The sequence below is a fragment of the Trachypithecus francoisi genome, unplaced genomic scaffold, assembly GCF_009764315.1.
Source record: "Trachypithecus francoisi isolate TF-2019V2 unplaced genomic scaffold, Tfra_2.0 Lachesis_group4, whole genome shotgun sequence".
Taxonomy (NCBI): Eukaryota; Metazoa; Chordata; class Mammalia; order Primates; family Cercopithecidae; genus Trachypithecus; species Trachypithecus francoisi.
This window is the reverse complement of record NW_022681469.1, coordinates 9,141,712-9,162,188: the sequence shown is the minus strand read 5'-3', so window position 1 is coordinate 9,162,188 and position 20,477 is coordinate 9,141,712. Positions and strand designations below refer to the sequence as shown.

Sequence of the window (20,477 nt, the reverse complement as noted above, 5' to 3'; positions counted from 1 at the left end):
CAGGGGCTGCTGGAGCAGGCTGGGGGCTGCATTCCTCCGGAGCAGTGTAACTGCTGGCATACCTCAGCAGCGGGAGCCAGGATAACCCTGGCCCCTGGGGACCGCCTGCAGCTGGGCTGTAAGGAGTGGTGAGTGATGGGGGAAGGAGTGGGGTGTAAGGAGTGATGAGTGACGGGGGAAGGGAGACAGAGTGCTGGGGCCAGGGAATAGGGCAGGGAGGCCTGGGGGGCCCAGTCCAGCCTCAGGACAGAAGACCATGAGATGCCAGAGTTTGTAGCTCCCTTATCTTGCCCCAAATGTGCCTAGGGCTCAGGTTACCGTTGCATGACCGCCCCCCAGCCTGGGAGGTCCTGGGCTGGGTCCTGCCTCCCTTAGTCTACCCTGACCACCCCCTCCCGCAGTGAATGCCGGCGTGGGGAGCTGCACTGCACCAGCCAGGGCTGTCAAGGTAACCCTGACCTATGGAGACAACTGTCCCCATTGTTTGGGACTGGGGGGTTTCTGGGATGCAGAACTTTCAGTGCTAAGACGGGGACAGTCCCAGGCAAACAGGGATGGTGGGTCACCCTACCCTGCCCCCACACCACCCTCAGCCTTCCTGTTTCCAGCACTTCCTGGTCATGACCCTGAGCCCCTCCTGCCTGTCCACCAGGGTCTCTGGGCTGGGGGGCGGTCACTGGGAAGGGCACCCACACCCTGCCCTTCCAGGTCTTCTGCCTCTGAGTGAGTGGTCCGAGTGGTCGCCCTGTGGGCCCTGCCTGCCGCCCAGCGCCCTGGCCCCTGCCTCCAGAACTGCCCTAGAGGAGCGCTGGCTCCAGGACGCAACCAGCCTCTCTCCCACCTCGGCCCCGCTGCTGGCTTCAGAGCAGCACCGCCACCGGCTCTGTCTAGATCCTGCAACAGGGAGGCCCTGGACTGGAGCCCCTCACCTCTGCACTGCACCCCTCCGCCAGCAGCGCCTCTGCCCTGACCCTGGAGCCTGCCCTGGTAATGGGGAGAGGCAGAGGCCACAGGACAGAGGGGGCCTGGAGTGCAGGTTGGGGGAACCTTGTGGAAGGGGCTAGGCTATAGAGCGCATTGATCTGCTGCCCCTCCTGCTTGCCTCTAGGGCCTGCAGGATTTGAAGCTGGGGTGGAGTCCAGGCAGCAGCTAGAAAGAGGAGCTGGAGGGCCTAGAGGGCTTTAAGGCCAGCCGGAGCGTTTGCAGCGACAAAGCTCAAGGCTTGAGGGGAAGGCTGGAGGTGGGCCTGGGTACTGACTCCATTGTGCCTTCCCCAGACTCATGCCAGTGGAGTCTGTGGGGGCCATGGAGCCCCTGCCAGGTGCCCTGCAGTGGGGGGTTCAGGCTACGCTGGAGAGGGACAGAGGCCCCCACTGGAGGAGGCTGCCGGGGGCCATGGGCTCAGACAGAAAGCTGCAACAGAGGGCCCTGCCCAGGTAACTCCCATCCCTGCATCCAGAGGAGGGTCTGGGACAGGAACATCTGAGATCAAACCTGAGGGGAGAGTTGCCTCTACCCCAGAGCCGTGCAGTAGAAGCAGGGAGCCAAAAGTGTCCCCAACACGGACTCCTATCATCTGGTCTTCAGATGAGAGCTGCGAGGCCCGAAACACTGTACTCACCCTCGACTGTGCCAACCAGTGCCCACGCAGCTGTGCCGACCTCTGGGACCGCGTTCAGTGTCTACAGGGACCCTGCCGCCCAGGTAGCCAGCAGGTCCCACCACCTGGCTGGGAGTTCCCGGAAAGCCTGGGCCTCCCCCAACTGCCTCCTGCTCCCAGAGAGTGTGTGATCTCAGGCAGGGGTGGGGGAAGTTCAGACTGCTGGGTCATGAGTGGCGGGGCAGGAAAGTGATCACTTTCAGCAGCCAGCTCTGAGTCCTGCAAGAAGTGAGCGTCACTCAGGGCCACTGTTCCATGTGGATGCTCAGGTGGCTGTCAGGGTTACTGGGTGGTGCCCACACAGGCTAGAGCAGCCCTTTCCTGTGCATGGGCAGTGGGAGGTACTGTGGAAACCAGGCTTTGGACTCAATCTGGTTGCCGGGGGAGGATCCATTGGGTAAGCCCTGCCTGAGCACCCAATCTTGTTCGGCCTCTTTACCCACATCCCTAGGCTGCCGCTGTCCCCCTGGCCAGCTGGTCCAGGATGGGCACTGTGTGCCGATCTCCTCTTGCCGCTGTGGCCTCCCTAGTGCCAATGCCTCTTGGGAGCTGGCCCCGGACCAGGTGGTGCAGCTGGACTGCCAAAACTGGTATGGCTGCAGCCCCGCCAGGGCTAAGGGAGCTTTGGGTGGAGGCATGGGCAGGTCAGCCTTCGTCGGCATTGCTGGGGAGCAAGGGTTATGTTCACCCTGACTGGAGCCCTTTGTGCTTACCCCTGTGCACAGCACCTGTGTCAACGGGTCCCTGGTGTGCCCACACCAGGAGTGTCCAGTCTTTGGGCCTTGGTCAGCCTGGAGCAGTTGCTCGGCCCCCTGTGGTGGGGGCACTATGGAGCGACATCGGAGCTGCGAGGGAGGTCCTGGGATGGCACCATGCCAGGCCCAGGACACGGAGCAATGGCAGGAGTGTAACCTGCAGCCCTGCCCTGGTGAGTGTCCTGGGTGGCACGTGAGTGATCCCTCCATTGCTGCCGAGCCCAGGCCCTGCCCCAGTTGTAGGGGGTAGGTGTGGGAAGAGGAGGTCGGACTCCGGGCAGCCCCCTCCCTGGGACTGGAGTTGCTGGGTCCCTCCCATCTCCCTATCTGTGTGCACCCCACAGAGTGCCCCCCTGGCCAGGTGCTTAGTGCCTGTGCCACCTCATGCCCACGCCTCTGCTGGCATCTGCAGCCTGGTGCCATCTGTATGCAGGAGCCCTGCCAGCCTGGCTGTGGCTGCCCTGGAGGGCAGGTGGGTATTGGGTGCTGTGTCCTGACTCCCTGTGGGGGAAGCCGGCAGGTGGGGAGGGAAGAGGCGGTGGTCGGAGTGTCACTGAACCTGCCTCGCTGCAGCTGCTGCACAATGGCACGTGCATGCCTCCTGCTGCCTGCCCCTGCACCCAGCATTCTCTGCCCTGGGGCCTCACCCTGACCCTGGAAGAGCAGGCCCAGGAGCTGCCCCCAGGGACTGTGCTCACCCGGAACTGCACCCGCTGGTGAGGGCCTGGCCCTGGGGTGGGGAGCCGGGATGAGGAAGGGTGGGGAGGAGGGCATGGGAGGCATCTGAGTGTGCTTCTGTCTTCCCAGTGTCTGCCATGGTGGAGCCTTCAGCTGTTCCCTTATTGACTGTCAGGGTGAGATGGGGCCATCCATGCCCTCTGCACCTCCAAAGTCAAGGCCCGGGACTGGCACTGAGGAGGAGAGGAGGGCCCTGCTCACAGCCTAGACAGAGCTTCAAGAAGCCCTCCCCTGCCTGTCCACACTGACCTCTCTCTAACCGGAGACCCAGCACCCCCTGCCCAGGGCTCCCTGGGGTACTCAGTGTGGTCTGCCCCACTTGTGGGGCATTCCCTAGCACATGGTGTACACAGAGCCAGGGCTGTGAGTGACGCCAGGAAGTGGAAGGTTCTTTCCCTGCCAGGGAGGAAACTGAGGTCTGGAGGGGTGAGCGGAAATGAGGGGCCTGGCCTGGCAGCCCCCAGGCGGTAGTATTTGCCCTGTGCAGTGCAGTGTTGCCCCAGTCTGATCAAGACCAAGGGCCCACCCACTGTGTGCCCAGCTCTGCCATGCTGGGCCCTGTGGCCAGCCTCCAGGCAGACCACCCCCCAGAACAGGCAGAGAGGGGACAGTCTCCAGGCCTCTGACAAGCAGGCAGCACCCCAGAGGGTGAGACATCAGTGCTGAGAATAGAGGCTGGGTGGACAGGATTGGTCAGGGAGGCTTTTCTGAAGGAGGTGAGACCTGGCCTGGGTCCAGCTAGTGTTTGAGTGGGTGGATAAGAAAGATCAGGAGGTGTAGTTGGAGGCTACTGTGGCTGAGAAGGCAGGACGGGGACATGAGGGTGCTCAGCTTGGGAGGGGCGGAACCGAGGCTGGATCCAGGGCTGACTGGAAAGGTGGGTTGGATGGTCTTCCCTGGCAGAGTGCCCCCCTGGAGAAATGTGGCAGCAGGTGGCCCCGGGGGAGCTGGGGCTCTGTGAGCAGACATGCCAGGAGATGAATGCCACAGAGACCCGGAGTAACTGCAGTTCGGCTCGAGCCTCGGGCTGTGTGTGCCAACCTGGGCACTTCCGCAGCCAGGCAGGCCCCTGCGTCCCTGAAGACCTCTGCGAGTGCTGGCACCTCGGGCATCCCCACCTGGTGAGACACAGAACCCCCTCTGCTACCACCCACCCATTCCTGACCTCAAGCCTCCCCATCTGTCTGTAACTCCACTGGCTCCTCTCCCTACTCCAGGCCCTGCAGCAGCCAGCAGGGCTCCGCTCTCCCCCTGGACTGTCTCTGGCCCCAACAATTCATCTCCCTCCTGGGTCTCTTGTTGCCTGACTCCATCCAAGCCCATTGCCCCAGCTAGGCACTCACAGTCTGGGCTTGGGGGTCAGGAATACTATTATAGAAAAGTCTACAAGTTGGAGCTGGGCACGGTGGCTCATGCCTGTAATCCCAGCACTCTGGGAGGCCAAGGTGGGTGGATCATGAGGTCAAGAGATCAAGACTATTCTGGCCAACATGGTAAAACCCTATCTCTACTAAAAATACAAAAATTAGCTCGGAGTGGTGGTGCGTACCTGTAGTGCCAGCTACTCGGGAGGCTGAGGCAGGAGAATCACTTGAACTGGGGTGGTGGAGCTTGCGGTGAGCAGAGATTATGCCACTGCACTCCAGCCTGGCGACAGAGCGAGATTCTGTTTCAAAAATCAATCAATCAATCAATAAAATAAAAAAGAGAGAGAGAGAAAAAGCTACAAGTTGGCAGAGACCAAGAGGAGGCTCTCCCCTACTCTCCCCAGCCTGGATCTGAATGGCAGGAGGCCTGTGAGAGCTGCCTCTGCCGCAGTGGGAGGCCTGTCTGCACCCAGCGCTGCTCCTCGCTCACCTGTCCTCAGGTACTCCCTGTATCCCTGCTACTCTCCGGGGTGGTTCCCCCCTCACCTGTGCTCAGGTAGCCCCTGCAGCCCTACTACCCTCCTGGTTCCTCAGGCTCCTTCCTGGGACCCTCCTCTGGGGAGGGTGGGCTGGACTCCAGGTGTCAGGACCACCGTGGGGCTCTCTCTCTCTGCAGGGCGAGGAGATGGTGCTGGAGCCAGGGAGCTGCTGTCCCTCTTGCCGCATGGAGGCTCCGGGTATGGAGGGAACCTGGGCACACTGTGGGGTACCTCTCCCTGGTCTAGACCCTTCTCCTCTGCCGCCCCAAACCTGGCCTTTTCAGCCTGGCAGGTGCCTGCCTGCCTCCCCCAGGCCGACCCACCATGGGGATTTGAGGAGTGAAGACCCCAGCACATATTACAGCGCCTGGCTGCCCCACCCCACGTGTTCCCCTCAGACCCAGGCCCTGCCCCTCTTCCCACAGTCCCCTCAGTCCCTCCTCCTCCTGTGCTCTGTCCCCCCCAAGTCCCCTCAGTCACCTCCTCCTTCTGTGCCCTACCCCACAATCCCCTCTGCCACCTCCTCCTCCTGTGCCTTCCCCCACAGTCCCCTCAGTCCCCTCATCCTCCTGTGCCTCCCCCTACAGTCCCCCAGTCACCTCCTCCCCCACAGTCCCCTCAGTCCCCTCCACCTCCTGTGCCTCCCCGACACAGTCCCCTCGGTCCCCTCCCCCTCCTGTGCCCTCCCCACAGTCCCCTCATTCCCCTCCTCCTCCTGTGTCCTCCCACAGTCCCCTGTCACCTTCTCCTCCTGTGCCCTCCACACAGTCCCCTCAGTCACCTCCACCTTCTGTGCCTATCCCCTCCCCACAGTCCCCTCAGTCCCCTCTGCCTCCTGTGCCCTGCCCCCACCTCCTGCCACTCAATGCCCCTCCCCACAGAGGAGCAGTTGCCCTCCTGCCAGCTCCTCACAGAGCTTCGAAACTTCACCAAAGGGACCTGCTACCTGGACAAGGTAGAAGTGAGCTACTGCAGTGGGTACTGCCCGTCCAGCACCCATGTCATGCCAGAGGTGAGCCAGGGACCTGCCGTCCAGGCCAGGGGAGTCGCATCGGCCAGTGGCTGCCGAGGGCTGTACTGAGCCTGGGACCTGGGCACAGCCAGAGGCCACGAGGCACAAGGTGCTTCTCATGGAGATAACAGTGGAGTCGGGGAGGCAGATGGTCAGAGCTTTCCCCAAGGCAGTGGTGTGCACCTGCGGGTTGGCCCAGAGGTTTTACTAGGTGCCTGACCCCCTCCCACAAAGGTCTTCTGTGGTCCCACACCATTCCCAGAGTGTGTCCGCTGTGCCCCTCAAGGCAATGAGCCAGGAGCCCAGCAAAGAAAGGCATGGAGGAGCTAAGCTAACCTCTGAAATTAGAACCCATCACACCGTGCATGAGAGCATGAGAGCTCTGCCGGAATGCCCTTTCTACAGAGAGGATCACCGCACACATTTCCCACAAGCTGTCGAGCCAGGCTGGCTCTGAGTCTTGGGCAGGGCTCCACTCTGCGTTTGCCCTCTGTGGACCCAGAAGCCCTGATCCTTCTTGGGATCATCCGAGGGGCTCTGTGCCCACCCTGAGTCCCCTCAGCCTGAGCCTGATGAGCTGTGACCTGAGCTGCCTCCTGCCAGGGTCCTCTCTCCAGCTCCACTCCCATTACCGCCTGCCCCTGGGCCCACCTCGCGTCCCTCCCACCTCAGTCCACCTGGTTTACCTCATCCTGGAAGACAAGGATGCTTTCCTACCTCGTCCCCAAAGACACAGCCCCTTAACCCTCAGCCGCTCTACGGCTCCCCCAGGTGCGTCCTGGACCTCCTGGAAATACCTTCCCAAATCACTTTTGGAATTTTTTTCACACTTTTAGAATTTTTAAAACATAGAGTGAGAAAAGAGAGAAAGTAATTAAGAGATGCTTTTTTTTTTTTTTTTTTCCCCTGAGGAAAGAAATTGCTAGTGGGATAGAAATTGGAGGGATAATTTTTTGCTGAATAACCTCTGGCAGTTTTTGAACCTGGCATTGTATGAATGTACTACCCATTTCAAAGTAAAATTATAAAGAGAATTATACATAAAATTAAATGATGTGCTCATAGGACTCTGATAGAGGTGCTTTAAGCACAGTGCACAGGGATCTGCTTTGGAGAACTCACTTTGCATTGGGGATCAGAACTATGCAGTTAGAACGGACTTATTTGTAGTGTCATATATAAGTCTGTCTGTCCAACTAGACTCAGCCCCTTGCGGTAGAAGTATGTCTTTCCCCCTGCAGCCAGGAGGCACTGATGGGCACGTTAAAAGGATTCGCTTAACCTGTAGGTTGTTGGACATTCAGACAGTGGGGGGTGAAGGAGGTGGGCTTCTTGCAAAAGGGGCTTGGCAATGGCCCAGCCACCCTGCTCAGTGAAGAGGGTGTGCTCTGGCCCTCCCGCCATCCCACCCCACCTAAAATGGGAAAGGCCAAGAGGGGAGGAAACTCCATTTGGCCCTAGTTCATCCACTCCCTCTCGCCCAGGAGCCATACCTGCAGAGCCAGTGTGACTGCTGCAGCTACCGTCTAGACCCGGAGAGCCCCGTGCGGATCCTGAACCTGCACTGTCTGGGTGGCCACACAGAGCCCGTGGTGCTGCCAGTCATCCACAGCTGCCAGTGCAGCTCCTGCCAGGGTGGGTCTGGGCGGGGCTCCGGGCAGGGAGGGGACGGGGAAGGAGCCTGGGCAAGGACCCAGTGTTGTGAACTAGACCCAGGAACACACACATAGCTCCTCCTTCCATCATTCTTCCTTGAGTTCTTCTAGTCCATGTTTTTCAGTGTTCTTGTTCATTTCATCTCCTATCATGTGTAAGTGTGGGTGTCTGGAGTAATTGTACCTTGTTCAAACCCCAGCTCATCTTTTTTTTTTTTTTTTTTTTTTTTGAGAAGGGCGTCTCACTCTGTCACCCAGGCTGGAGTGCAGTTGCGTGGTCTCGGCTCACTGCAGCCTGGAACTCCTGGGCTCAAGTGATCCTTCTGCCTCAGCCTCCCGAGTAGCTGGGACCACAGGTCACAGGTGTGAGCCACCATGCCTGGCTAATTTTTCTTTGTAGAGACAGGGTTTCACCATGTTGCCCAGGCTGATCTTGAATTCCTGGGCTCAAGTGATCCACCTGCCTCGGCCTCCAAAAGTGCTGGGGTTACAGGCAGGAGCCACTGCGCCCTGGCCCCGACCTCATCTTTTAAGCAGGGCTAACACTGCTGTGCAGGCTTGTTGGGTGGACCTGGTGAAGGCATGCATGTGAAGTGGCTGGCAGGTGCCTAGTTCTGTTAAGTACCTGCCATATGATAACCTGAGGTCCCACTGTGTGGCACGTGAGGGGGAAACAGGTGGAAGGCACCAATGCCGCCTGGGTGGAGCACAGTAGAAGGCCTGGTGTTGGTTCTGGGCTTTCTTCTGGCACCAGCCTGACAAGTCTGCCTCTCTTACTAACCCATCTCCCCCTCATGTGTCCCCTAGGAGGTGACTTCTCAAAGCACTAACAGGCTCCGCTGGTTGAGTCCACAGCCGTCCCTCTTGTGATCATGGGACTCAGCAGCACTGACTATGTCCTCCCACACTCTCCCACCTGCCCCCAACTGGGGGTCCATGACTTGGCATTAGCATGTTCCAAATAAAGTGACACTGGCAACAAGTCACTGTGCAGCGTCTCTATCCTGGGGCTCAGAGGGAAGAGGGAGGGTGGGCCTGAGTCCTGGCCTGGACCTATGTAAGGACTTTGTCTCCTGGAGACCTCTGCACATCTGCTATGGACTCAAGATGGCATTCCCCATGACTGGTGAACCTGGACAAATCATTCCCATATCTGAGCCTCAGTTCCATCTGTAGCAGGACAGGCTTGAATGGAGCCTTGAAGACCTCCCGTATTAGATGTCACTAGTGTCCCAGGTCATATTCCTCCACCCAATGTGATTTCAGCTGTGGAGGACAGTCTGCTACATGTGGGCTGATGTCTGCTTCTCCCTCTCCTTTTTACAACCTCCCTTTTTACAACACCACTCTGCCCACCTCCCCGTTGCTTTCCTTGTTTTATTCATCCCAAAGTCCTATCCTACCTTGTGAAGCTGGAGATAGCAGCTAGCTAGAAGCCACACTATTGAGCTAAGTATTGGGGATAAAAATTGAAAGAGCCCCCTGTGCTGCAAGAGACTAGCTCATCCTGTTGCATGTCCCCATGGTCTCCATTCCTCTTCAGGAGACCAAGCCTCCCCATTTGTCCCTCGACACCACCACCTCTCATGACATCCCTCTTGTAAATCCCACAGTCTCACTTGATCCCCACCCCATGCTGCCTCTCCCTCCCAGATACCCACTGGGGTCTCTGAGACTCCGCATCTGTCTTCCGTAGACTCTGCTCCATCATCCCCATCTCCAAAGGCTTCTTCCACCATCATGTCATGACTGACACTAGCTTGCCCATCCCTTGAAGCCTTTACTTGGAAGCTGAGACTTCATCCCCCCTCCAGGCCAGGAAAAGAGATACTTGTCTTCTGTGATATTCATGTTTATTGTTTCTGTTGGGCCAGTTCTCCCTGTTCCTCCTGCAAAGAGCCCTCTTCCTGGGTTGTCTGAGCCACTCTGTAGTGACACCACCCTCCCTGGCTCCCAACTGCCACCCTGGTCACTCCCTATCATCCAGAGAAGAATTTAACTCATAGCCCAGCATTCCTTTCCACCAATTTTCAGTGTCCATGTGGATACTCGACTCAAAATTCTGGTCTCACATTCTTTGCCTGCTCACCTACAATGACCTTCTTCACTCTGTCTTGGGAATCCACTCCCATAACTAGACCATTTTCAAAACCTCACAGATATTTACTTACCAATCATGACTTCCCATCCCTCCAGCTGCCTTGCTGTAGTACTCCACTGCTATAATTTATGACTGCTTTTGTGATTTCAATTTCATCGACCCCACCATTTTCTTACTTTTTCATTAGCCTCCTATCTTCCCTCGTGACGCAGCTTAGATTCATGGTCTATATAGTGATTCTCAACATCAACTGCACGTTAGAAGCACATGACATGAGGAGCGCTTAAAAAATATCAATGCCAGCTGGGCATGGTGGCTCATGCCTGTAATCCCAGCACTTTGGGAGGCAGGTGGATCACTTGAGCCCAGAAGTTTGAGGCCAGCCTGGGCAACATAGGGAGATCCCAGCCCTACAAAAAGTAAAAAACCCAATAGCCAGGTGTGGTGGCACACTCCTGTAGTCCTAGCTACTCGGAAGGGTAAGGTGGGAGGATCCCTTAAGCCAAGGAGGTCAAGACTGCAGTGAGCCAAGATCACGCAGCTGCACTCCAGTCTGGGTGACAGAGTGAGACTCTGTCTCTTAGAAACAAAAAAAAAATTAAACAAATTTAAAAAATAAGTGCCCATGCCCCATTGTAGGCCTATTAAATCAGGATGTTTGAAAGGTCCATGGGTGACTCCAATGTGCAGCTGGAATTGGGAATCACTTTCCTACCATTATAATTACTCCAGTGCAAGTACTATTCACTCCCTTGCTTTTCTGTGCCTCCTTCATACTCACCTGGCATGGCCGGGTGTGGTGGCTCACACCTGTTATCCCAGCACTTTGGGAGGCTGAGGTGGGCGGATCATGAGGTCAGGAGATTGAGACCATCTTGGCTAACACGGTGAAACCCCATCTCTACTAAAAATACAAAAAATTAGCCGGGCGTGGTGGCAGGCACCTGTAGTCCCAGCTACTCGGGAGGCTGAGGCAGGAGAATGGCGTGAACCTGGGAGGCGGAGCTTGCAGTGAGCCGAGATCGCACCACTGCACTCCAGCTTGGGCAACAGAGCAAGACTCCATCTCAAAAAAAAAAAAAATACCCACCTGGCAATACTCCAAGCCAGGATGAAGCCAAATATCTGCCCAGCTTTCTGCTTCCAAACAGAATTTCACAGCTAGGCTTTTTTTAACCTTAAATTTGTGATCGTAAACTTCAAATTGGCCTCTAATTCAAGGTTTGAGGTAAGCTCTATTTCCCATTCTCCAAGATGGCTTGGTATACCTTCTATTCCCCCACTGCATTTTCATGAGATGATCTTATCTCAAAAAGACATCATCAGATGGAAATTCCTTCAGTAAATCTACAAACAAATGTACATCTACTCCATCTTCTTCTTCCCTCCTGGCATAATCAAAAGTGTTCCTACCTGGGCCAGACGTGGTGGTTCACGCCTGTAATCCCAGCACTTTGGGAGGCCAGTGAAGGTGAATCACTTGAGGTCAGGAGTTCAAGACCAGCCTGGCCAACATGGTGAAATCCTATCTCTACTGAGAATACAGAAATTAGCAGGGTGTGGTGGTGCACGCCTATAGTCCCAGCTACTCGGGAGGCTGATGCAGGGGAATTGTTTGAACCTGGGAGGCGGAAGTTGCAGTGAGCCAAGATTGTGCCACTGCACTCCAACCTGGGCGACAGAGTGAGACTCCATCTCAAAAAAAAAAAAAAAAGAAAAAAAAGAAATGTTCCTATCCCTAGGAAGGGTCCTTGATACTCTGTTCCTAGACCTTCCTGCTTTCTCAAGGACTTGGGTCCTTGCACTATCCCCGTTTGAATCATCAGTTTCCTTCCTATCAACACAGAAACAAGATTTTGTGTGTCATATCTTAGTCCCACTGCTTTGATTCCCCATTTCCCCCTAGATACGGCTCCATTTTTCTTGGGAAGATGGAAAACCTTTTATGGAAAAACGTGTCAAAAGAATGATTTACCCTAACTGTCCTCCAGTTTTTTAACCCCCAAAAGAGAATCCGTTATAAAGACATGGATAACTCATAGGTAGAAATACAGCTCTTCAAGGTAGTGATATAGCTGAGGTGGGGAGTGGCAGGCCACTTGGAATCCATAGAGTCCTCACTGTCTGCCTTCTCGTCCACATTTCTTGTGTCTCATTTTTCTTTTTCAGTAATGCAGACTCCCCTACACTCCTCGAACAGAGTGTAAGTCTATTGTACCTTGGCCAGGAGAGCAGAGTTGGAAAATGCTTACTTGAAGCCTGTATAACATGGCGAAACTCTGTCTCTACTAAAAATACAAAAAACTTAGTTGGCCATTGTCTTAATCTGTGTGTGCTGCTATAATAAAATCTCTGGAACTAGGTAATTTATAAATTATGGATACTTATTTCTCATGGTTCTGGAGGCTGGGAAATCCAAGATCAAAGCACCAGTAGTGTCTGTGTCTGGTGAGAGCCTGGTCTCTGCTTCCAGGAGGGCACCTTGTTGCTGTGTCCTCACATGGCAAAAGGCAGAGGGGCAGAAGGGCAAAGGGCCTAGCTAGTTCCCCCAGCATGCATGTGGTCACTAACACCTTCATGAAGGCACATCCCTGCCCTGGCCCCCTAAAAGTCTTTTTTTAAAAATTTTTTCGAGACATGGTCTTGCTCTGTCACGCAGGCTGCAGTGCAGAAGCGCCATCCAGGCTCACTGCAGCCTCGACCACCCAGGCTCAAGTGATCCTTCCACCTCACAAGATTATTTTATTTTATTTTTATAGAGATGGGATCTCTCACTATGTTGCACAGGCTGGTCTCAAACTACGGGGCTCAAGTGATCCTCCTGTCTCAGTCTCCCAAAGAGTTGGGATTAGAGGTGTGAGCCACCACACTTGGACAAAACTTCTTACAAGGACACTAATCCCACCATAAGGGCCTTACCCTCACGACTTCATCTAAACTTCCCAAACACCCCATCTCCTGGGAGAGGAACACCAGTCCATTGCACCTCCCTTACCTGGCAGACCCCCACCTCTTGCTTTAATTCTGCTCAGGCATCACTTCCTCAGGAAATCCTTGACTAAGCACCTCATATCCCCCACCGCTTCACTCTAAGGTGACAAGGCGGGCTTTAATTCATGTTTTGTGCTTACCTCTTTCATGGCACTTGTCTCTGTTTTGTAATTATGTTTCCGGTCTGATTCCCTAATAGGTCGTGAGTCCCTTGAAGGCAAGGCCCTTGTCTCATTCAGTTGTGTTCTCCCAAACCCTAGAACACGGCCTGACCCGTGGTAGGCAACCAATGATACTTTTTGAGTGAATAGAACAAAAAGTATTGCCCTCCTTAATAAAAGAAAACCTAGAACCTTCAAGGCTGACACTGGCCTTCGCGTAGCCCAATCAGAGCGCTTTGCTCTTGCTGCAAGGACTAAAGGACACCACGCGGCCGTTGCCTAGTAACTATCGCCGGAGGGAGGCGGGGAGAGCCGCAAGCTCTCCGCCGGCGTCCAATCAGGACGTGCATTCCGGGAGCCAATAGCAGCTTCGAGAGCCGCTCACCTAGAGCCGACTACACTTCCCGTCATGCCCCGCCGCCCGGGGCTGGGCAGTGGCCGTAAAGCTGTTCGCTCGGTACGACGCGAGTCCCAGCTCAGCGCCTATCCTGGGTCCACGGGCGCTACCGCCCCCCGACGTGAGAGAGCGAAGTTCTCGGGCCGCGCTACCTCCCTGCCTGGGTGCCCTCCCTCTCCGGGAGCTTGGGTCCCCGGGGCGGTCGCGGCGGCTGCATCCTCAGGCCAGGCCGCGGGGGGAGGGGGCGGCACGGGCCTCCGAAAGCGGGGCCATGGAGCCCAGAGAGTCGGGGAAGGTAGGACTGGAAGGCCCGTGGGCCGCCCGCTCCCTCCCGAGGATCCCTGAGCCGGGCTCGGGCGAGGCGGGGCGGCTCGGGCGGAGGCCCCGCAGATGAGCTAGGCTTGCAGGGAAGGACTCGCCGACCCGCCCTCTGTTCCCGCACTTCGGCGGCCGACCCCGGGAGGGTGGCGGAGAGGAGCGGACGCGCCCGTTCGGTGTTCGCGCATCCTCCCTGAGCTGGCGAGTGGCCGCTGGGTCTATGCTGGGTTGGGTGACCCCCGAGTGTAGCCATGCGAAGGTGCTTCCTGTTTCGCCCACCACCTTCGGCATTTTGAAGAGGCCCGGCTAAGGCTTGGAGTCTGGATCCGACGCCAGTGGGAGCCGTAGGGTGGGACGCTTGAGGGCTTGGCCCTGCCGAGATCCTGCTTCCCAAGAAAGGGCTGAAAAGAGAGGGCATCTGGCATGCTTTTTGCCACTTCTGTTTCTAGGTTATGTACTTCATGGAATATCTAGGCATTGCTTAGAAACCTGTGTCATAAATTGGCTTTGGGCGAAAGGCTTTGAGTTGGAAGAAAAGGTGGAAAGAAAGTGCTTGGGGGTGGAGTTCAGGGATTTGACGGGATTGCCAGCGCTTCCAGGCCGTGTCAGCAAAGACCAGTGTGGTTGTGGGCACATTAGCTTGGAGACAGTGGCAGCCTCTTGGGACTAACATCTTTCTGGATGTTGTTTGCTGCCAGTTCTCGAGGATTGTTTCTTATTTGGCACAGAGGAGAATTCTCTCAACAAACGTTTTCGACTGTTTATTGAGTCCCTTAAAAAAATTGTCCATTTAATAAACATTTGTGATCAGTGATTCGAATTGAACGAGATGCTGGAAGTATGAGGATAAATAGGAAATGATCACCTTTCTCAAGGAGCTCCCCTGCAGTTTTCACTTCAATAACTTGGACACGCCTGGAAGGGTTGTCCCACACCAAAAGAGAGAAAAGGATAATGAGGTTCTTTTGATGCTGTAGTCTTTCCTGGGAAGACTAGGAAGGACTCTGAATTTCAAAAGAGGTGATTTCTCGCATGAGCATCTCTTCCATCCTCCCTCCCCTCCACAAGCTACAGTGGTGCATTTTCCAGACACGGCACCTACAGAGTACACGGTCCAAGACAATAAAGCTCAACAAAACCCAAGAAAAGCTGGAGCTTATGGCCCTTACCCTTTAGAAATATCCCCAGATTGATTTAGATTGAACCTGAATTTGAATAAAGAGGAGCAAAATGTAGGGGGAAGAAGGATTAAAAAATATTGGGATTGATACTGGAATCAGTGATTTGAGGTTGATTTCCAAGCTATTCTGTTTAGTCGTAGGCTTTCTTAGCCTTTAATGGAGAAGAGAGAAATACGGTCATGCGCTGTATGAAAAGGTTTCCATCAACACGGCTGTCACGTACATTCCCTATGACTACAGTGAGGCTGAGAAATTCCTATCACCTAATGACATCTTCATGATCCCGACCCTGTGTAGGCTTAGGCTAATGTGTGTGTTTGTGTCTTAGTTTTTAACAAAACTTAAAAAGTAAAAAAAAAAAAAAAAAAAAAAAAATTTAAAATAGAAAACCTCATAGAATATAAAGAAAAATACCTTTTGTTGATGGAATGGTTTGCTAGAAAATAAAATACAAAAATATTTAAAGAAAAATATTGTACACATGTACAATGTGTGTTAAGCTAAGTGTTATTACAAGAGTCGAAAGTTTAAAAAATTAAGTTTATAGGCCGGGCGCGGTGGCTCAAGCCTGTAATCCCAGCACTTTGGGAGGCCGAGACGGGCGGATCACGAGGTCAGGAGATCGAGACCATCCTGGCTAACACGGTGAAACCCCGTCTCTACTAAAAATACAAAAAAAAAAAAAAACTAGCCGGGCGAGGTGGCGGGCGCCTGTAGTCCCAGCCACTGGGGAGGCTGAGGCAGGAGAATGGCGTAAAACCCGGGAGGCGGAGCTTGCAGTGAGCTGAGATCTGGCCACTGCACTCCAGTCCGGGCGACAGAGCGAGACTCCGCCTCAAAAAAAAAAAAAAAAAAATTAAGTTATAAAACAATTACAATAAGCTAGGGTTCATTTATTGAAGAAAGAAAAATTTTTAATAAATTTGGTGTAGCCTTAGTGTGCAGTGTTTATAAAGTCTACAGAAGTGTTCAGTCATATCCTAGGCCTTCACATTCACTCTCCCACCCACCCATCCAGAGCAACTTCCAGTTCTGCAAGCTCCATTCATGGTAAGTGCCCAATACAGATGTACCCTTTTTTTGTTTTTTACTTTTCTACCGTATTTTTACTGTACCTTTTCTATGTTTAGATACACAAATACATAACCAAGTGTTACAGTTGCCTACAGTTTTCAGTACAGTAACATACTGTGCAGGATTGTAGCGTAGGGGCAAAAGGCTATACCATATAGCCTAGATGTGTAGTAGGCTGTACCATGTAGGTTTGTGTAAGTACACTCTGTGATGTTCCACTATGACAGAATTGCCTAAGGACACATTTCCCAGAACTTATCCCCGTTGTTAAGCAATGCATGACTGTACAAACATTTTGGGAGGTAGAGGAGAAACCTGATTCCTTTTCTGGTCCAACCACTAAGTGAAACCTCAGAGACTGGAAATTTCACCCTTGATTCTAGTCTTTCTTTTAAGGTGTCTCAGAAAGGTGCTCGCCCTTCCCAAATACAGTTGTTTTCTAATATGGGAAATGAGAACTTCATACAAGAATGAAATAAAATAATTACAAAACCAACTGGCAGTGTAAGATGTATTGCAAATGAATGACCAGGAATAGCGGTGCTGTTCTACAGCTCCACTCTGAACAGCATTTTTATGGCTCAGAACTGGGAGACTACCTTGTGAGATAGTGATTTGGTCTGTTACTAGACTCTTGGGTGCCGTTTTGTGGTCTTTATTAACTAAAAGCCATCTTGGGCCATTGGATTGATATCCCACATTGAGTGTAGGACATCTTGCCTGTCATTGGCAGAATAATGGATACGGGTCAGACTTTTCCCCACCATGCTCTATCCCATGATCGTGTTTTATTTTCTTCCCAACCCTTATCACGCAACAAAATTCTCATGTTTATTTATTTATTTACATATTTGTTGACTGTTACATCCCCGGCTAGAACAGTGGAGCAGCTCCTGGCATTTAATAGGGTCTCATTCAATAGGAATCCTTATAAAATAGCATCACTACAGGAGCCCTTTTGCTGCAAGGTGTGGGTGCTCTGAAGAACACTGTAGCCCGCCCCCTCGTGTGCCTCCTAGGAGACTGTGCTGTTGATGCCCCCAAAGAGAAGTCTATATGTGTACTTGTTTCTGTATGTATTTGTTGCCTCAATGTTTGTTTCCTGGCCCTCTCTTATCTTTCCTGTACAAGTGACTGATACTCCTTTCTCATTTTTTTCTGAACATGGTTTTGTTATTGCACTTACACCTTAGTTGTCTGTCACCTCCTGATAGATTTTAATCTCATATCTTTGAATTACCATGCACCAAGCACATAGAAACACTTACGTAATAAATGTGTGTTGAATGAAAAAAATGAATTAAGTGCCTATAAAATACTTTCCATATAACATGGTTGTGGGGAGAAGGGTGGTGTTGATGTAGGAAGTTTTAAAATCAACCAAGCAGCATAGATTTCCTTAACACTGGACTCTAGAGGAGATATAAAGCCTTCCTTGCTCAGAAGAAGGATAAATGCTTGGGCCAGGTGGTTAGGAAATCCCTCCTGAAAGAGAACGTGAATCGCAGCTTTATGGGTGGGTGGATTCTAAGTCGGTGGGAGGAAGTGGGCAGTCAGGATCTAAAGATTGGGAGTGTAGAGAGAGGAAAGGTGCGAAGTAAGCTGGGTGATTGCAGTGATATGAATCTGGCTGGAGGAGACGTTCTGAGTTAGGCGATGCACAGAGCTGAAGTTAGAAAGTAGGTTAGATTCAGACTGAGGGGGCTTTGGTGCTAGACTGAGAATTCAGACAGCTTTACCCTGTAGAGAGTGGGAACCGCTAAAATAAAACATCTGGAGATATTCTTTGCATTACACATAGATGAGGAACTCCTCTTGTTCATGCAGATTTGTGTTTTCTTTACATTGCAGTCACCTAGAATCAGAAGGCTCTTGCTATAATACTGCTTAAGAGAGGTACCAGGTGTTAGTGTTATCACTCTTGCTGGGAAGACACTGTTGTCCAAATGGACAGCCCTAGCCATGCTCCTTCTCAGGTGGAGCTACCGTGATGGGTTCCTTGGTCCTTATTATGCTCACCTGTGCATGCCCGGGAAGGATGGGCATGAAGAGGGACCCCGGCTGTCCTGAGTCACAAGTGTTTTAACCTGCCCCAATCTGGACAGGCTGCCCTCCAGTCCTGGGATACGGCAGTCATCCTGAATCTGCCTTCAGCCTAATCTTGGGGTTATCTTCAATGCTTCCCCACATTGTCTGTCCCTAGGCTGTATCTCATGGAGACTCCTTTCCTGTTTGACTGCTTTCTTTTAGTGGAGCCTGTCTTCCAATCGGTTTTTGGAAATGTTTCATTTTGCTTTGGAAGACACTCTACAGCAAATAGTTATTTAAATGTACACATTTGGCAGTACAATTCCATTTTTGTTTTTAAAACTGTTCATACATATTCATAGACAAAAGACTGGGAGATTATATATAAAATGTTAACAGGTTCTCAGGAAAGAAGGGTAATGAAAAGTAATTCTTTTTCAATAAAGAGAATGTGCGTGATCTTAATACTTTTTTTCTGCTTATTTCTATTGTCCAAATTTTCTGCAGTCACTATAAGAAAAATCTATTATGATAGTGACCAGTAAGAATGATCTATGTCATTTTCCTCAAGAAATGTCTACTGTCGAGGTTAAAATCGATATTTCACCTATTTTTAAATGGCATGCTGGTATTCCCAATGTTATTTTTCTTTGGACTGAGAAATTTGTTTTTTGTTGATAATTTGATTGATTTACTTCTTTTTAAAATTTCTTTAGGTAGTGTTTTCATGGCACAAAACTTAAAATGATAAACATTTCTACTTCTTTTTCTGTTGATTTCTTTTATAACACTTTGTTGCGTGGCTGCAGTACCTTACCTCTTTGATGATTAGATGATAGTTTTTTTTTTTTTAAGTTTTTTTCTCCATGCTTCCCTTACATTTTCTTAGCAACCCCCCCCCCCCGCCACCCCAACACCTCCCATCTGTTTTGGTCTCTATAGTCCCTGTTAGATCCTTTCCCCAAGTGTCTGGTAGTCCAGTCTGCTGACATTTAGCGGTAGAAGACCAAAACTCTAATAACTCTGTGCTCGTGAGAGGGAGGACGGGCTTATCAGCTGGAGCCTCATGTAAAGAACCTGGGGAGGCATTGGTTGGGGCACAGCCCTCCCCTAGTTCTCATTCCATTGGGCTGCCTGCCTGCCTGCCTGCCCTCCCGTGCTAGAGGTTTCTCGTGCTGGAAGATGCCAAGCTTTTGAGGATGCAGAGTGTACCTTGGGTGGTTCTCCGCTTTGCCTGCTGCCGGGGGAGGATTTGATTTTCTTGGATCTGCTGAGTGACTGCTTTTTCATCTGCTTCTCGGTTTCCAAGAGCATATTGCTGTCGTCTCCTTGTTGTGCCTCCTATTATAGTGGGGGTTTTGTTTGGGGGAGGGGGCTTTTAAATTAACAGGGAGTAAACAAAATTAAATGGGCTTGTTTAATCTGCCGTCTTAATCTGGAACTCCACCAAGCACTTTCTGAACTCCCTGCCCCACAGAGCCCCTTTACAAGCCACACGGGATGTCGGTCTCAGCCCCAAAGCATTGCCTGTTTTCATCATTCACAGACATAGTTCTAAATGACTTTCAGCTATTTCTAGAAATCAGACGCATCTTCCTAAGTGAAAGTTTACCATGTTTAAGGTTCCATGAAAGAATGTACCCTAAGTTGTTGCCCAGCCCCTGGCTGAGAAGGAACGGGCATGTGGGAGGCGGGTAAAGAGCACGCAGGGAGGGGACGGAGAAGCTCCTAAGCCAGCTCCTTCATGGGTCCATTTCGTTTCAGTGCATGGCACTTCCCGGAAGAAACGAGTCTCATTCTCACTGTGATCTGTACCCAGGTGGGGAGATATGGGGTGTGGGCCTTGCATGTAAATTGACAACACGCCTTCCCATGCAGGGTACCCTCAGGTGGTCAGGAACACTTTTGGAAGATAAATCTAAGGAAGAGGGTGGTACTTAGCAGCTGTCATTGTCCTTTCAGGCTCCTGTGACGTTTGATGACATCACTGTGTACTTACTCCAGGAGGAATGGGTGCTGCTGAGCCAGCAACAGAAGGAGCTCTGTGGTTCCGACAAGCTGGTGGCACCACTGGGTATGGGTGCCCATCCACATCCCTGCCACCGTCAATCTAGATCATCATTCCCAACCTCATCTGCGTCAGGAACACTGGAGAGAATTTTCTGGAATCCAAGCATTTGTCTAGGCATCTTTATACCACCTATCTGCTCGATCCCGTATCTACCTTAATTGCATGCAAATTCACACATCACCCTTTCTCTTCTCCCCTTAAAATGGTCAAGAGAAGTGGGGCAATCTGGTAGGCCTGGGCTAGACTCCTGGGTCTGTCTCCTGGTACCTCAGAATGCCCCAAGGGGCCAGGAGGGAAACTCGGAAGCTAGGCCTGTGGATCTGTGGAGCCAGTAGGACGCTGGAGGTAGGAAGCAGTGGTGGCAAGAGCATCACATTTGCAATGTGGAAATCTGATCCCAGCTCTCCACTGGATACTTGAGTGCCTTTG

At 52.4% G+C, this 20,477-nt stretch overlaps 2 protein-coding genes across 9 annotated transcripts in view; both read left to right on the top strand.

Annotated features, from left to right (window-relative positions):
- LOC117072490 (SCO-spondin-like) overlaps positions 1–8,708 on the top strand; it is a 58,753-nt gene extending 50,045 nt beyond the window's left edge. Inside the window, 16 exon segments of the mRNA XM_033192708.1 lie at positions 4–128; positions 402–448; positions 709–987; positions 1,278–1,436; positions 1,588–1,704; positions 2,112–2,250; positions 2,386–2,588; positions 2,760–2,887; positions 2,989–3,131; positions 3,223–3,269; positions 4,057–4,274; positions 4,925–5,020; positions 5,197–5,257; positions 5,941–6,071; positions 7,556–7,706; positions 8,534–8,708. Of these exon segments, the coding sequence (XP_033048599.1) occupies positions 4–128; positions 402–448; positions 709–987; positions 1,278–1,436; positions 1,588–1,704; positions 2,112–2,250; positions 2,386–2,588; positions 2,760–2,887; positions 2,989–3,131; positions 3,223–3,269; positions 4,057–4,274; positions 4,925–5,020; positions 5,197–5,257; positions 5,941–6,071; positions 7,556–7,706; positions 8,534–8,556 (2,067 nt within the window). The 3' untranslated portion in view covers positions 8,557–8,708.
- Positions 8,709–13,410: 4,702 nt separating this feature from the next.
- ZNF862 (zinc finger protein 862) overlaps positions 13,411–20,477 on the top strand; it is a 29,928-nt gene continuing 22,861 nt past the window's right edge. For 5 of the 8 annotated variants that reach the window (XR_004432776.1, XR_004432777.1, XR_004432778.1 and 2 more), the window contains exons 1-2: positions 13,411–13,671; positions 19,940–20,051. Coding sequence is in view for 3 of the 8 variants with exons in the window: in XM_033192500.1 (XP_033048391.1) it covers positions 13,648–13,671; positions 19,940–20,051 (136 nt within the window). In the remaining 5 variants the exon portion in view is untranslated. Of the gene's footprint in view, positions 13,672–15,876; positions 15,926–19,939; positions 20,394–20,477 lie in introns of those variants that run through there. The other 3 variants (XM_033192501.1, XM_033192502.1, XM_033192499.1) reach the window with 3 other exon arrangements.